The following is an 18,198-nucleotide window of genomic DNA, read 5'->3' as shown; positions in this document are numbered from 1 at the left end:
GTGGATGGTATGCTGCAGGGCCACTTATGCTCTTTGCCCCCTTGAATTTGAGATCAGCTCCTCCACAGCAGGACCTTGAGAAGCCACTGGGCCTCACCAGACCTGAGTGCCCTCTAGAATAACTGACTTCAAAAGGATGGTAAATGGACCAGTGCATTTAAAAACCCTCTGGCAAGAAGACTGGTCAAAGCAAACAAACACATGAAAGAAACAAACCCCAAACACACAATCTCCCGCATCCCCCAAAACCAACAAAACACGCTGCCCACAATCAGAAGCTGCTCCCTCATGCTTGCTGGGCTGCGCTTATCGTTAGTAGCACCTGCTAGGAGAGTACAGCTCTGGGGAAGACTATGTGACAATTTGGGATCTCCCAGAAGTTTACTGGGGGGCAACCAGGGAATTCTCCTGTGTTATAGAAAACCCTATATTGCTGTACGATAAAAAATTAAACAACAACAATACTGCTCTCAAACTCAGCATGTGTTGGACTTGTTTATACCAAGCACATGCCTGAGTTTCATTAGAACCTGCAGGTCCTCTGTGGGAAGAACACCCCCTCTTTCTAATCAGACTTCACAGTAGGGGTCCTCATCAGCTGCTCCAACTCACCTCTCCCCCTGCCCTGCATCCTCACCTGGGCCTCACCTTTGTGGTCCCCAAGTGCCTACACTCCTTCCGTCTGGTGGGCTCTTACCCTGGGCTTTGCGAGGCTGTTTCCTCTGCCCTGAGGGTCCTTCCCTGACTGGTGTCTGACACCCTCCCACTCCTTCAGGGCAATGTCTCAGGCGCCATCCCCACCTCTCCAGGCAAGATAAGGTCCCTGCTCCTCCTTGTTCCTGCAGCTTCTCATCTCTTGCTCCCAGGTTCCAGCACTGACCACATCAGCACTGTCTGCCTTATCTGTGAACAAATATCTTTCTCGTTGAGCTGCAAGTAAGTCCTGGTTGGTGTCTTCCGACTTTGTATATCCAGTGAATAGCCAAGAGGTCAGCACACAGTGAACGCTAAGTAAATGTTTGTAGGAGCCGTATGGAGTAAAGCTTCATCCACACCCGCCATTACTACAGAGCTCTATGTCTTCCAGTCGCTTTAAATCACCCAAAACACTTTCCAGCCCTCCCACCCCCACCACTGGCAGGAGTAAGGAAGCCAGGAGGTGGCGATGTTCTGCCTCTGAACAGCGCTGCTGACTCTAGGCTTGCTCTTCAGGGATTTTTGGGAAGCAGGTGTTTCTTCCATCCCAATGGCCAGGTCAGTTCTTCAGCAAACCAAGGAGTAGGTGGAAGCACACCACCATTCACCCTTTCCAACCTCTTCACCCAGCCACATCCCTGCAGCGGGTGGCTAATTTAGTTGCTTTGTATAAAATAAAGCCTGTGGCAGCATAGACACTCAAAAGCAAGAGGCAGTCACCCGGCAGCTTGGGGCACTGCCCTGGAAAAGCAAGGCAACTTGTTGACACCTTATAAAATATACTTGATCAAGTCATTGGCAGCCTGCATCCTAACCCCTGAATCTCCCACCAGAACCACTCTGGGAACCAGACAGCATAGCATTGCAGTGGAATGCAACTGGCCTTGGGTTCAGGCCTTGGGCCCACCCTTAGCAATTCGTGGACTTTAAGGAAGTCACATTCCTCTGTGTCCACTTAAAACAAAATGACTGGAGACACTTGAGTACCTCCGTCCTTGTCCTCCCAGGGCTGCAGCAAGGATAGAGTCTGGTGAACCATGGCCTGGGAGCCAGCATTCTGCAGGCCAGGCATGTTGGTATTGTCACTGTGGTGATGGTAATTAACCTTAATCACTGTTTCCTCCTGGGACTTAGGGGATTGTGGGTACTCCTCCCTAGAAGCTGCTGTGGGGCCCGCAGGACTTTTGCTCCTGCCACCACTCCAAAACACTCGCCCTGGGTCCTTTACCTGCTCACCTCCTGTGAGGGGTTGAGCTCAATGGGTTTGAGTGAATGAATTTTGCCCCTGCCTGCACCTGAAGCAGCCAGCTAGCTCTAGCGCCTACGCTCCAGTTCCTGCCCACGAAGGGGTTAGGGGAAATCTCCTGCTTCAATTCAGTATCTGTATCCATTGTGGAGTCCTAATAAGATAAGTAAGCAACAACGAGGAAAGGGTCCCAGATGTGGGAGAACAATTTTTCTGAGACATGGTTAATCACAGACAAGCAGCTGGCACAATGCCCTTTTCCCAAACACCTTGTTCTGCACATATCCCCAGTAGCACAACCTTATCTGCATGGAGCCCCTCCAGGAGAGCCCTATAAAACTTCCCTCCAGGCTATGACTCTTTGCAGACAACCCCTTCTCTGCAACCCTTGCAACTTAACTTTGCACCCCCGTACTTTAATAAATCTGCCTCTCTTTACCTACGACTGTCTTGGTAAGTTCTCTTAGCACCTGCAATGCCAGCCCCAGCCAATTGTACCCATGACAGCCACATCCACAACCCTCGCCACTGTAAATCAAAAATAAAGTTCCAAGCCCCCAAACTAACTGAATGAACCCCTCCTCTTGCTGAGGGGCATTCAAACACAAACCTGGAGCACTAGTCAGGCCATCATAGGAGAGGTTGGTTAGACATGCCTCATTATACCTTCCCCCCTTTGGAATCCCAGCACCGCTGACCAGCAGTAATGTTCAAACAGAGGCCTTGAGACTTGCAAAGCAGACTCCTTACAGCAAGAAAATACCAACACCACAGACAGCAGGTCCTGAAAGAAACTAAAGTGTTTTACCCTAAGATACAGAAATTTAACATATTTCGTATGGCTTGGCAAAGCTGCCTCTTTAAGGGAAAATTTACATTCTGTAGAGAATCTCCTTCCCTTTCTGTTCTTATTCTTTGTTTCCTTTTTCCTGATGTGGGAGAGAATTCACTAAGACTCTGGAGCCTGTTTAAGTCCGATAAGAAAAGCTTACCATCTATTATTTTTGAAGCCTGCTACCTAAAGGCCTTCATCTGCATAATAAGAACTTGGTTTCCACAACTCCTCATCTTAACCCAGACTCCCCTGTATTGATTCCAGGTCTTTAGACAACTTCTTTCAACCATTTGCCAATCAGAAAATCATTGACTCTACTCATGATCTGGAAGCCTCGCTCCATGCCCTCAACCCCCAGCTTTGAGTTGCCTCGCCTTTCTGGAACAAACCAATACAGATCTTACATGTATGACTGATGTCTTATGTCTCCCAAAAATGCATAGAACCAAACTGTAGCCTGAACACCTTAGGCATATGTTCTCAGGATCTTCTGGGGCTGTGTCATGAGCCACGGTCATTCATATTTGGCTCAGAAGAAATCTCCTCAAATATTTTATGGAGTTTGACTCTTTTCGTCAATACCAGGCCTATGGAATAGAATGAACAATGATAAGGACAGCAACGACACTGGTGGCGGCATTTTGCCCCAGGCTCTGTTCTAAGTACCGTGTACCTGTGACCCCACTTCATTCTCCTATGGCCTGCCCAATGATGGACAGTCAGCTGGCTGATTCAGGACTGTGCCCTGCGGTCTGGGCAGACGGCTGTACCCACTAATTTTCAGGTGATGCATGACACAGGACAACAGCACACACTGGTCCACTGGATCGGTAAATGAACACACTGAGTCCAAGCTCCTTTCGCAGATGGGCCAAGAGCCTCAGGGCGCTGACATTAAGGGCTCCAGTGTTAGTCAATTACTCATCTTTGGTACTGTTCTTGCAATTCATTTGTTCATCCACTCATTCTAGCATTTACTAAGAGCTCCTAGGTGCCAGGAGCCCTTCTAAGCAAAAGTTCCGGAGTGAACAAATCGATTCCCTAGGCTATGGCTGCATGAGTGAGAAGTCACCACTGAGTCCCCACTGCTGAGACCTGAAGAGCACTGGATCTGGGGAGCACTGTCGGCTTGGGAAATGTTTGTGAAATTAATAAAAACTCTCACAGGCCAAATGACTAATGGCCATCATTCCCAGGAAAACACTGATCCTTTTTGCCATGAAGACAAAAGGAACCTGGACATTTAACCTTATTCCCTGCCAAAGGTATGAGTATCACCAAAATCTACTTTATGACACACACACAAATGACAAGCCAAAGCCCCCACCATTTGAGAAATGCTTGCACCAAACATGACGGTTTGCATTTTCTGTGTTTACTGCCCTGGGCCAGGCCTCATGGACCCAGTCTCTATTCCCTGCACCCACACTGCTTCCTTGGCTTGCATCACGCTGGGGAGGGCTCAGTGTCACAGGGACCAGCAGCCTGACCCTGTTCTGCCAGTGCTGTGCCTCTGGTCAGTGGCCCATCCCGTGTAAGTCAAGCCCTGTTCCTTCATCCACTGAACAGAATATGATGGCTTATCTTATGGAATTGTTTCATCAATTGCATAAGAAAATTCACACGATGTAGCCAGTGTGCCGGCTTACTGGCTAAGAGAAAAAGATGTCAATGAAACCGCCATTGCAAAATTAGAACTGAGACAGTGAAAGAGACCTGAACTAACCACTTCCTTCTTGATTCTAACCTCCAAACTGTCCTTGTTCATTCCTGGGTGTAGGCCAAAATCACTTGGGGAGGAACTTAATTTATAGTTTGAAACAAAGACAGTAGCCCTTTCCCAAAACAAACCTCCTTCTTGCCTGGTGAACTACACTGCCTTTGTAAGACTAACAAATTAGCCAAAATACTAGAAATTATGGTTTAGGAGACATGCAGCTGGAGGCTACAAGATTCTGACCCTCCTGAAATTGCTCCTTGGAATAATATCACTATTGTAAAACCTAAGATCAGCGCTTGAGGTATTTTGTAGACCCTATACTTGATGGATCAGTTGGCATTATCCAGATTGATAACCTGGCTCATCTGGTCTTGTGGCCCCAACTCAGGAACTGACTCAGCACAAGAGGACAGTTCGACTCATCCCCAACCCAATCAATCAGCACTCCTGACTCACTGGCCCCTACCCAGCAAATTATTCTTAGAAACTCAGACCTCTGAATGCCTGGGGAGACTGATTTGAGTAATAATAAAACTTAGGTCTTCTGTACAGCTGGCTCTGCGTGAATTACTCGTTCTCTATTACAATTCCCCTGTCTTGATAAATGAGCTCTGTCTAGGCAGTGGGCAAAGTGAACCCACTGGGTGGTTGCATCAATGAAAATTGATTGATTTTTATCCCTATTTTACAGATAAGAACATCAAGTTCATAAAGATTAAGCAACTTGCCTAAAGTCACACAGTGAGTAGGTAGAGAATTCAAAGCCATGTCTCCCTGGCTTGATATGCATCATCTTTGCAATATAGGATTCCCCATCACTACCAACCACTAGCCACTGTCCACAGTCATGTAATGTATAAGGAGAAAACAGGCAGTGGTCCCTGCCTGTCCTCAGTGCAGCAGTGCAGCAGCAGACCCTGTCCAGTGGCATCATTGGGGCTCTGGAGGCAGAGGGCCTGCTGGGTGTGAGCACTGATTCCCTCCACCACTTACCAGGTGGCCTTGGACAAGTGCTTTGGAATGGTGAAATCTCAGGAGTTATAGAAAGATTAAAGGGGATTTTACTGGTAAGCACTTAGAACCAGTTCTAAGGTTATCTCAGCCTGGGCCAGGCTGAGAATCTCTACTGATTAAATATAAGTTGGTGATGGTGGTGCCATGGTGATCCAGACTATGGAAGAGAAGTGCCTGGAAATCTGAACATAACGGGCACAGAGACCAAGCGGAGAACCTGCAGGCCACACCCAGCAGGAAAGAGAGTGGGCGTATTGAAAAGTAGTCACTCATCAGCTCTTCAGCCTGATCTCATGATGGCAAACGGAAAAGCTGAATTGGAAAGCTGCCTGTTCCTTGTTGTTGTTTCAGCTGCTAAAATTAAATATCTGATAATTTACAGAGTAAAGCAGTTTCCCCTTGGGATGCTGAACTGCACCTGCACAGGTACGTGGTTCTGGCCATGCCCTCAGGGGATGGAGCCTGAGGCAGCTGGGCCAGCCCTGGAAGGAGAGGCCATCTTACCAAAGAAGAACAGAGCCCATGAGCAGAACACTTAGGAGGGTCCTTGCACAAGCTCTCTAGTGGTCCCCTCGGAACAAACCTACTATGTAGATGATGAATCCTAGGCCTCAAAGGCTGAGCCCATTGTCTCAGGTCCCACAGCTGCTCGGAGGAGAAGCTCAGAGTCTGGATTTAAACCCAGGGTGGCATGACTTTCAAGCTTCTGGCCCCTGCCTAAGGCAGTGGCTGCCTTGAGGCTCACTCGGGGAAGGATGAGAGCTGTCGCCATCTGGAGCCCAGGGCCTCCTGTCTATCCAGCTTCCTGCTCATACATGCATGGTCCACACTGCATCCAAGTCAGAGTGTCTGAGTCCCCAAGTGTGGACATTAGGTTTTTGACTCGTCTCAGTGGCCCTTACACACGCTCTAAATGAACTCCTATGTTGCTCTCCTGCAGTCTGCTGGCCCTGCATTTATGATCAGCAGTGCTCGCCAAGTGTTTCCCTGTTACTGCTACAAGCCAAGTCCCACCCCTTCTCCCAAGGCTGCCATCCAGTGGCCCCTCCCTGAAGGCCCGCCAGCTCTAGGTTCCCAACACCCTCCTCTGTCTCTGCTTCGCATTCCGCCCTCCCCAGGGATCTCTTCTGCATTCGCTATGAGACTAGATTTTACTAACTTTGTAACATGCTCTAAAGCAGGGGTCCTCAGCCCTGGCTGCACATAATATTCATCTGGGGAGCTCTGAATGAAAATACAGTATCTAAACTCCAATCCCAGATATTCTGTTTCAGCCAATTTGGGTGCCCAGGCTCAGGCAAAGATGCATCATTAAAGTTCCAAGGATGATTCTAATGTACAGTCAGTGTTGAAAAACACTGGTTTAAAAAACAGAGTTGTCAGTTTGGGATGAGAGTTTGTTTTGAGTCCTGCTTCTAGTAGAAATTAGCTGTGTTAGTGACACTGGTATAGAATTCTTTCCCATCTTAATTTGCCTCTTCTTCATATACAAATAAGAGTACTCACCCAGATATTCAACACAAGGGATGTAAACATGTTCCAGAGATTCTAAATAGCAGCAGCATGCATTTGTCAAATATTTATTAAGCCTTTACTCTTTTTTAAAAATTTATTTATTTAACTTTAGGTGCATACTATATCTGGCATTTCTCCCCATGTTGGCCCTCCCCACCCTCCCCTCCCTCCCCACCCCCACTGTCTCTCCCCTACCCCCTCAGCTGCCCCCAGTGTGTGATGCTCCTCTCCCTGAGTATGAAAAAATGCTCATCATCACTGGTCATTAGAGAAATGCAAATCAAAACCACATTGAGATACCATCTCACGCCAGTTAGAATGGTGATCATTAAAAAAAGCCTTTACTCTTAATGCACGCTTGATAAGGTTTCTTTCGTAAATGAATGTTACTGTTTTCATTATCATCCTTGACTCTGCCATGTCTGAGGCCAACTGTGCACAGGTACAATATTCTGTCACCCACAGTGAGAAGCGCGGAGTTACTAGTCAACAAATGCTTGCTCAACGGAAGGGTAATGGACAAATACATATGTGTAGTCTAAGCTTCAGGGAAACAAAAATCTGTTCACATGTTTAGTTTTCCCAAAATATCTGCAAGGCACATACTTATAGACACAGTGATGTAGGGTAACAGAATATAAGCATATTTCTCCAGCTTGATATCTAGAGGGAGGTTACAAGTGGTGTCTTTTCACTTCTGTTTCTGCAGCAAGCAAGCAACTGAATTTGCCTTGCAAAACTACTGCCATTCATTCAGACCCCTGTGCCAGCCCTCCAATTACCTGTAGCTCTGAGCACAGCTGAGAAAGTGTTTCTTCAACAGCAAGCGCCTCTAGAAAGAAAAGAATAAGCCACACGATTAAATGAACACAGACTAAAATGCAGCAGTTGCTAATTAAATGAAACAGCTAAAGTTTCACATTGGTATTAAAGTCACAGGGACAAACACCTTGCTGAGAACCTTATAGCTATTCTAACTTTCTAAAGGAATCGTGCCTATAAGGAGAATAAACTTGATTGGAGCCACCACGGACTGAGCATTAGATAAAAGCCAGTATCATCTCATGCACACAGTTATGAGAAGCAGTACATTCCCAATTCATACAGCACTTTGTGTGGCCCAGAGAGATTCCATTTATTTCTATTTTTGCAGGTACACACACACACACACACACACACACACACACAATATATATATATATATATATATATATATATATATATATATATATATCTGTCCATCATGTATGGTATGTGGATTTGGATTTGGATCTCTACCTTACAGATAAAATATCGAAGCCCAAAGAAGTAGAGTGACAGGGAGAACCTCCTGCTCAGCTCCACTGGCTCTGATACTGATTAACGTGGCCAGCTTATCAGCAGAAACCAGGTGGCCTCTGGCCTTTTGTTTTAATGGTCACAGTTGTGACTGGGTTTGAACTTTCCTCTGGTTCCATGATGCTGTGGTCAGTCATCTGCACATGGCTGTGACATAGATTTTAATTAAAGCATGGTTGCTTAGGTGAGTGAAAACAACCCCTTAGCAAGTTAGGGTCCTTGCTGACAACCTAATTAGTAGACAGCTTTCCATGTCACTGCTGACCTCAGGTCCCTGAACCCCACAAGGCAAAATGAACTCTTGATACACTGGTCATGGCTGTGTATCCTCGGGGTCTAGCACAATATCTGACATATAGTACGTGTCCAATAAAATATGATGAAAGTGTGAATGAACAAATTCAGCTCCTTTGGATAAAATATAAGAAGTTATATCAGGAATCCAACTGCTACTGAAAAATCTCCATTTTTCATTTGAGCTATATAAAGTTGCTCTGATTCAGTGGATGTCTTTACTGCATACATAATATTTGAACTTGAAAAAAATTCAATGATTGCATGATTCAAAGAGCAGTGCTTGAGTACAGGATTTGGCTAAGATGTAAGAGCTGATAAAGCTGATGGCAAGATGGCTCCAGAATTCAATTCAACAACTATAATCCTGCACCTACTCCTTTACGCTACATACCAGGGACAGTGTAGCAGGGATCTGAGGGGAATCTGCTCTCAAAGACTTCAGTCTAGTTGGAAAGCAAAACATGCAAATAAATCTTTGTTACATGATGATTTCAGTGCAGCAATGAACAATGAACAAGGTCATTGACCCAGCCAAAGCCACAGTTATCTCAGCAGTTGAGGTCTAGGGGTACAGATAGGGAAGTCAAGGTACCTAGCAGGATTCTGATGTTGAAATGGGTGCTATTCTCAAAAAGCAGGCTGAGGACTTGGATTCTGTTCTAGAGGCGATGAGGCCTTATTAGAGGACTTTGAGCAGAGCCAGGACATACCACCTGTTGTTGCTGACTGTGACATGATACAAATAACCCTGCCCCAAGGAATCAGCACAGGATCCCTGAGCTCCTGTCATGGCTCTGCCACACATTGCTGTGTGATGCTGAGCAAGCCTTTTACCTCGCTGAGCTTCAGGTCCATTGTCTGTCAATCAACAGAGATTCAGGCCTACTGATTTTCATGACGTGCCTTTGGAAAATCCATGTGCAAAAATCAACTGATCCCCAGATAACCAAATGTAATGTATACTAAAAAGTTTCTATAATTACCTGGATCAAGTATATATGTATGAATATAGATGTGCATGTGTGTATATAGAGAGAGATAGCTCTTTATGACGATTGTTTTATAGTCTTATAAGTTACAATTCCATAATTACAGCTTGATTCAGGAAAGGCTATAAACTAGCATTTTCCTCTAGAAAGCAACCTAACATTATGCACTTGGGTGGCAGGTGTGTAATAGGTGCTCAATAGATGTCTGGCAGATGAATGCCTGAGTACATGAATGCGCCTTGAAGAACATGTGTCTTCTCTTACTGCATTTGCATCTCCCAGATCATCTCCTGTGAGAATGAAAATGAAAAGCACAGCCCAAACCTACCTGGACCAGTGTCATTCCTGTGACATTTACAAAAGCATGCCAGCTTTCCCCCTTCCCTTGTCTGGAGGTGGCTCATGAGCTGCTGGGATGGGCTTGCCCCTGTCCCGGACCCTTACCGAGCTCCATGTGTGGCAGCTCCGGGATGTCCCGCATGATCACCAGGAAGTGGAGACGGAGTCCCCGGTAAGCGTGGAGGAGCAGCAGGCACAGGTCTCGGTGCCACTTGTGTGCATGCTGCATGCAGTTCTCGGAGGGGACATAGAAGCTTCCCTAATGGGTGAAACAGAAACAGAGGCTGAGGAATATTGCACCTGGCCCAGGCAGCACAGGGCCCTGACCTTCCATCCGCCCTCACCAACATTCACAAAGTGACTGGAGGTTCGGGAAGGAGGCAGGTCCCACCCTGAGTAAAACCAGCACATGGTTGAAGACTGCAGGAAAAGGGAGTCCTGAGCTGGAATCGTTTCTTTATCCCTCCAAGTAAGAAAATACTGAAATCTGCCACATCTTTGACTTACATTCAAATTGGAAATCATAAAATAGCAACAATAATCACAATAATAATGAGTGATCATGAAGGTGATGAGGGCACTGGCCTCACTGGTCTGAGACAACTGAGTGGCCCCATTTACAAGCTGATATGGGTTGACTCTGTGTACCCACCCAAATCTCACCTTGAATTGTAACAACCCCCACATGTCATGGAAGGGACCCAGTGGGAGGTAACTGAATCATGGGGGCAGGTTTTCCCATGTTGTTCTTGTGATAGTGAATAAGTCTCACAATTTCTGATGGTTTTATAAAGGAGGGTTCCCCTGCACATGCTCTCTTGCCTGCTGTCATGTAAGACATGACTTTGCTCGTCCTTCACCTTCTGCATGATTGTAAAGCCTCCCCAGCCATGTGGAACTAGAAGTCATTTAAACATCTTTCCTTTATAAATTACCCAGCCTTGAGTATGTCTTTATCAGCAGCCTGAGAATGGACTAATATACAAGCCTCCTTTCACCACCACTGCAGGGTGCGCTGTAAGAAGAGACCACGGGACAGATAGCTGTGGGCTCCTTTTCAGAGAGAGAGAAATATAGAAAGACCCTTGTAGCAGGTGGGTGAGCTGCAGCTCGTTCTGAAAAGGAGGAAAAGAAAAAGTGTCATCGTAATGTAGAAAGAAGTTGTGAGGTTAAGTAACCAATGCTGAAAGCACACCTGTATAAAGCTCTGCATGTGAGCATGCAGTGTCAGAACACTGTACACTTGATTTTATTTGTAGAAATAGAATGGATGAAACTGGTAGAATTACTAAGTAGTTTGTCCCATGAAGAAAAGACACCTAAGTCTACAGTGGACTTGGAGACCTAGGCATGATGAAAAGGAAGGGACAGGACAGTTCTTTCTTACCAATCCAGCAGAGAAGGATGTCCTGAGGTGAATTTCAAAAGAGATTTGTTCTTAGAGCAGAGAAAGGAATCCTGTGGGAAAAGGCCTGGGCACAGAGGTGGGAATTCTTGAGCAATGTGCTGGTGCCCATCTACTGCTCATGTGACCAGATGGGAGGAGGCAGTGGCTCCTGATGTTCCCAGGTTGCATTGCCTGCCTGCTGGAAGAATGCCAGGTGAGGAGTGGGTGGAATTTCACCCTTGGCTTTTGTGAGTGTGTCTGCACAGCCGATGACTGGAGAGCCTCCTGCCTTACTTGGTCTCTTCTCTCCTCACTGCCATCCGAGAGAGTTGAGTTGATCCAATGGGGGCTGGGCAAGTCTGCTGGGGTCAACACACATCTGCACATCATCTGCATCCCCAATGGTGTTGTCTAGGCATATAATGATGGGCACTATTATACCTACTCTGACCACTGTATCACAGTGATTGTCATGTGTGAGGCAAGGTGCTGCAAATTAGGAAGCTTGGAAGGAAGTCTCAGGTCTGCCACCATCTACCCCTGAGACTGTCTCAGGTGGGAGACTATGAGAGACCCAGAGAGGGTCACTGAGTTGTGCTCTCAGGAGCAACATCTGTGCAGCTATAAAGCAGGACCAGTGGAAGAATGGCACTGCATCATCATGTACGTACAACAGAGGCCTCACCTGATGCCATGGGGACTGTTGGGCCAGCAGAGTCACCCGACCTTGGGGCAAAGACCAGGACTTTGTACTTACTCCTTGGTGAGCATTTGGTGTGGGTTACCCTATGTATTAGTTTTTTCCACAGTGCTATCAAGAAATTCCTGAGACTGATAATTTATAAAGGAAAGACATTTAATTGACTCACAGTTCCCCATGGCTGGGGAGGTCTCAGGAAACTTACAATCATGGAAGAAGTGGAAGCAGGTGCATCTCTACATGGCATCAGGAGAGAGAAGTGAAAAAACCTTATAAACACTTATAAAATCGTAAGATCTCATGAGAACTAACTATCATGAGAACAGCATGAGGAAAACTGACCCAATGATCTAATCACCTCTTCTCTCAACATGTGGGGATTACAGGTTCCTCCCTTGACACAAGGAGATAACAGTTTGAGATGAGATTTGGGTTGGGACACAGCCGAACCATATCACCCCAGCAGAGAGGTGTGACCTTGGGAGAGCAGCTCTTTCCAGACAGGGCAGTCTCCATACTTGGCCAATTGCTGTTGGCCACCAACATTCCCAACAGTGTGAAGAGTGAATGGCCCAGGTCTGAAGGTAGGTACGAGCATCACACCACAGAGTACACAGGAGCGACCCTCTGCAGAACTTTACCCCTCCATTGCTTGCATTTCTCAGCTCTGAAACCTGGCCTTGGATTAAAAGCTCGTCAAATTCTTTCTGAACTTAAGACTTTCAGCAAGGTTTGGAATCAGAAGACTTGTCCATTTTAGAACCAGAAAACTCAACCAACCACCCTGTCTGTGTTCACCAGGCATTCAGGGTAACCCATACATTCACATTTCTCAACTTTCCTAACATATTAAGATATAATACAGAGAAGCCAGTCCAGTTGTAGAAAGTCTAGAAGAGCTTATATGCAGGATGGAGCACATCAGACCAGCCAGATGTGTGGAGCAGGAAGGACGCCACTGCTTGTGAAGCATCTAAACAGTCCTATTGTACTTTATCTCCTTTGATCTTCAACAAACACCAAAAAAGGCAGATACTCTCATTTTGCTTTTCAAAATGGAATATAAATATGCTGAAACAAACAAAACCCCATCAATATCATCAAAGTAAACACAACATGAAGTGTTCTATTCCCCATAGTCCGATAATTTTTTCCTTGTGGATTCTTTTGGAATACTACCCATCTATGCTCTTGTACATGCACACACACTTACTATATGTGTGTATGTCCTGAAAACACACACAACACACTTATAAGTTGGAGAATGCTCTGGAAATTTCTCTGTTCCTTGCTTTTTATCACCTAACATTGGAATTATTTCTAATCAGATCAAACAATAATGACAGAAACTCTTATTTCCATTGCATAGATGAAAACACTGTGGCTCAGAGAACTGAGTAATGTGTGCAAGGTCACTCTGCTTGACAGCAGCAGAAATCCTGCTCAGGATTCAGGGCTGAAGCGAGGTTGTCCTTTCTCAGCATGCCACAGCTGCCTCTTAAATCAAGCCCGCAAAAAGCAGATGCTAGACAAAGGTCCGCTTGCTTTGACTGAGACATTCGAGTCCTGCAGTGTCTCTGACAACTGTGACTAAGCAGAAATGAAGGCAGAAAGGGGATTAACAAAGGCACCAAATACAGTAGTCATGAATTCCCAGTGAGCTTCAAATGGCCCCGAGAGTCCCATTTTCAGGTCCCACTACCAGCCACGGCTCCACTGTCTCATCTTCCTGGTCTCATCCTGCAAGTGCTTCAGGACACGAAAGCAAGAAATCTATGAAGTCTCTTGCCAAGTTTGACTTCTAAAACTAGATGCCAACGTCATAGAGATTTTTCAAGAGAGACTTAAAGAAAACTTTGGGGAATCTTCACAAGGCTAATTCAGTATGATTATTGAAATAATAATAAGTCAAAATGCTAATCCAAAGAGAAATTCTGGAAAAAAATATATATATATGGCTGGAGAGTATTATAAACTAAACTAAACAAAACAAACAACAACAAAAAAAACTTCCATTCTCTTCCATTCTTCATAAGTTGCTCAGCAGCATGACTTTTTGAAAGTGAGCGATATACTGCAGAAAATCCCATTAGCCAGCCCTGAGGGCCTGCAGAGTCGGTGTCAGAGGGGACGGGCCAGTGTGCCTCCATTAGCATTGCATGGAGTTCATTGAAAAAGCCTGCACAATTTCCCTAGCACAAAGCGATAACATTTTAGCAACAGTCTTTCTAGCAATCTGAAGTGAAACCCCTCAATGATAAAACAAGAATGAAGGAGGCAGGCAGATAATTACATTGGGAATGAACTCTCCAATAGAAGGTTCCTGGCCTGGGCCTGCCCCACAGCAGAAGCAGGACAGGAAATAGGCACCTCTCCCTTTATGAGGCTGAAACAAGTCCGCTGTAAAGGGGAACATATTTGTATGGTTAAATACGGAGTCTGAACAGGGCAAACCGTCAGTGTTTTTTTTTTTTTTTTCTTGAGACAAGGTCTTGCTGTGTTGCCCAGGTAGGAGTGCAGTGGTGCAATCACGGCTCACCACAGCCTGGACCTCCTGGGAGCAAGTGAGCCTTCCACCTCAGTCTCCTGAGTAGCTGGGACTACAAGCATGCGCCATCACATGTGGCTAATGTTTTATTGACTTTTTTTTTTTTTTTGTAGAGATGAGGTATCAAGATGTTGCCCAGGCTGGTTTTAAACTTCTAGGTTTAAGTGATTCCCTCTCAAAAGTAGTGGGATTCCAGGCATGAGCCATGCCTGATCAGTCTCTGTTTTTGCTTTCTCACTTATTACCAATGTCACCTTGGGAAGGTTTCTTCCTCTCCCCACATAGCAGGTACCTGAAAAGAGGGCACAGTCCTGAAATTGGCATCAGAGGATTGCTGTTAAGGATTAAATGAATAATTCCAGCAAAATGTGGACTTAATGTAATGCTCCAGTGTAAAGTCAGTGCATGCTAAAAGGAACTTTTGCTTACTTAGGACACACTCATTGATGGTCTTGGTGAACATGTCTATGGATGGTGCAGCTTAAGATTCAACAATGATCCATGGAGAAGCCTAAGAATGAATTTTAACTTAGTGGGGAGCTCCATAGGGACACAATTTGGTTTGAAGGCAGAATCTGAAGTCAAATAGGCCTGTACCTTGCTCACAGATGGCTCCCTCACTAGCAGGCTGCCTGAGCTAGATCTTTAATATAGGAAGTACCAGTTTCCTGATAAGAAAAGTCAGGATAAAGTTAAAATGCTTAGGGAGTGCTTGGTTTATAGCTTAGTACTTGATAACTGTTAGCTAAGACATTTTACTTTCTAATTCATTTATTTCCTAACAGAGAATATAAAAAACAGACAGAGCTAAGCTTGTTAGCAACTCTTTCGTTTATGCAAATGTCTCTCAAATCTACATCTCTAAATCGAATTCCTGCACTAGGCTCTAGATCTCTATTTCAACTTCCGATTGGATGGCTTGCCAAGCTGTCACAAAGCCATCTCATATGGAGCTCACCAGATCCTTCTTTTCCCTCTGGTCTTCCTTAATGGACTCCGCTTTGCCCAACACACAAGAACACAACAAGTTCTTCTAGATTCCAGACTTCTTTCTCACTTCAAGCATCTGTTAGATAGTCTTGATGGTTCTACCTCTAAAACTCTCTTACTTCTTCCCCAGGTTGAGCTGTCTCTATTGCTTACTTGAATCATTGAACACATCCATCTAACGTGTCTTGCTGTTCTGATCTTACCTTCCACCTGCAGTGCCTGTCTGTGCAAGTGGGTCATATCATTATCCACTGTTTATAAGATAAAGTTCGAATTCTTTTGTGTGCCCTTTAAGCACTTTATGCCTTAAAGCAGCAGTCCCTCTCCTTTTTGGCACCAGGGGCTGGTTTCATGGAAGACAATTTTTCCAAGGACTGAAAGTGTGGGGGATGGTCTCGGGATGATTCAAGAGCATTACATTTATTGTGCACTTTATTTCTATTATTATTACATTGTAATATAGAATGAAATAATTATACAATTTGCCATCATGTAGAGTCAGTGAAAGCCCTGAGCCCGTTTTCCTTCAACTAGATGGTCCCATCTGGGGTTGATGAGTGTAGGGCACGTTGGGAGCCAGATGTATCCTGAGTGCCCCACAGGGTCGTGGGGTGAGCCTTATGCTGTGCTGAGGTGCAGGATCCAAGAAATAAAGAGACAGGACACAGAAGTACAAAGAAAATGCAGCTGGGCTTGGGGGGCCACGCCACCTATAAGTGGAGTAAGGCAAGGCTGGCGAGGCCAGGCTGGCGAGGCCCCGAATGTCCAGAGGCATGAGTATTTATTGTGCATAGGTTAAGGGGCAGGACAGTGAGTGAAATCATCTTTAAGGATAGTGATAGGGTCGTGAGCAATAAAACATAGGGTCCACCCCCATTAGGTCACCTAGTCCAGGAGGTGGACAGTGCACAGCAAGGGGCCGTGTGCAGTAAGGGGTCCACCCCCCATTAGGTCACCAAGGCTTGAAGGTGGGCCGTGCGCAGTGAAGAGGGTGCAGTGTGCAATACTTCTATCTATGGGAAACTACTTCTAAGAAGATTTATGGGAGGATGCTTTAAGTCACATAGCAGTGACAGAACTGTCAAAGTTACCGCCACCTTCTGGCGGCTTCCAATGGATTCTACGGGAAGATGCTTTTCAAGAAGTACAGTAGAAAGAGCTGATAAAGTTCACAGTCACCAAGGTGGACTGCCGTTCTGAGGGCAGCCTTCCTCAAGAACTGGAGCAAGGTCCTACAACTCCTTTATCAGGAGGAGTGGCTCTTGCCCCAAGCCTGCCATAGAGCGGGTATCTTTACGATACTGAACGCTGCCTCCTGGGCCATGGATTCTTGTCCTGGTATAACTGTTTTCCCTTAATTCATGCTCTGCACTGTGTCCACTCTAGGCATTCCTCTGATTATGAACTAAGGTATAATTATAGGTATATATGTAGGGAAATATTCTTCAGGCACTCATACTATCAACTATTATATGATTATATATAGAGAGGATTATATAAAGGATCCTTCAAGTCCTATTTCTATAAACTAATAAATGATTATGTAAAGGATTATATAAAAGGAAATAGCTGAGTAGTAACACTATAAAGTGAGATATTCCTCAAGCCCTAACTGTGCCAGGGCTCTGCTTAACTCTCATTCCTCGGTGCCTATATGGGGGGTTACCCACAATGAGAGACAGTGACAGAGCATCAGGTATTAGATTCTCAAAGGGAGTGGGCAACCTAGATCCCTTGCACGTACAGTTAAAAGGGTTTGTGCTTGAGAATCTAATGTCACCACTGACCTGACAGGATGTAGAGCTCAGGTGGTAATGTAAGTGATAGGGTGGGGTGGCTTCACTGGCTCACCTGTCACTCACCTCCTCCTATGAAGCCTGCCTCCTAACAGGCCACAGGCCAGTAGCACTCTGTGGTCCCAGATTAGGGGACTGCTGCCTGAATGGATCACATTTCCACACTCACCTGCTAGCTCTTGTTTCCTTCCAGGATTTTCATGGCACTTCTCTACAGGGCCTGTCCTCTTGCTGTTGGAAATGTCTTTCTGAAAGAACCCTGCTCATCACCAAGATGCAGGTCAAATGTCACCGCCTCTGTGACATCCTCCAATCATCCCCTGCTCACACATACTTCATTAGACCAATTATTCCTATATCTCTCCTTCCGATACTCCCTGGAGACTTTAGGAGTATTTAGATGTTTTTACTTTTTAGTTTTATTTTTCAGGTTGTCTTTGAAACTGAAACAACTGGCACATAGATTTCACTGAATACCAGAGAAAAAGTGAATGAATGAGTGAACTGTAGTATCTTCTACAGGTCACTCCAGTGGCATGATGGTGTGGACTTGATGCATACAGGCCTGGCTTCAGGGACAAACTTACCCTCACTGCCTCCTACTTTAGAATCGTGGAACATTCACACAATTTTGGGATTTGGATCAGGATTTCCTAGATTATAATAATAATCACGCTATAGAAATTTATGTCCTATATAAATATACTTGTTTATCCTTCATATGGAATATGTGCGCAACCTGATTTTAACTTAGCCTGTGATAAACACTGATAACTCTTCACATGGTT

At 45.3% G+C, this 18,198-nt stretch overlaps 1 protein-coding gene across 1 annotated transcript in view; it reads right to left on the bottom strand.

Annotated features, from left to right (window-relative positions):
• The window catches only part of FAM135B (family with sequence similarity 135 member B), a 233,083-nt gene that overhangs the window by 51,710 nt on the left and 163,175 nt on the right, over positions 1-18,198 (bottom strand). Inside the window, exons 7-8 of the mRNA XM_017512001.2 lie at positions 10,095-10,248; positions 7,809-7,858 (exon numbers count right to left, since the gene is read on the bottom strand). Of these exons, the coding sequence (XP_017367490.1) occupies positions 7,809-7,858; positions 10,095-10,248 (204 nt within the window). The remainder of the gene's footprint in view (positions 1-7,808; positions 7,859-10,094; positions 10,249-18,198) is intronic.

Source organism: Cebus imitator, unplaced genomic scaffold, assembly GCF_001604975.1.
Source record: "Cebus imitator isolate Cc_AM_T3 unplaced genomic scaffold, Cebus_imitator-1.0 Scaffold459, whole genome shotgun sequence".
Taxonomy (NCBI): domain Eukaryota; kingdom Metazoa; phylum Chordata; class Mammalia; order Primates; family Cebidae; genus Cebus; species Cebus imitator.
Note: the sequence above shows the minus strand (reverse complement) of the source record. Positions and strands in the feature narration are given on the sequence as shown.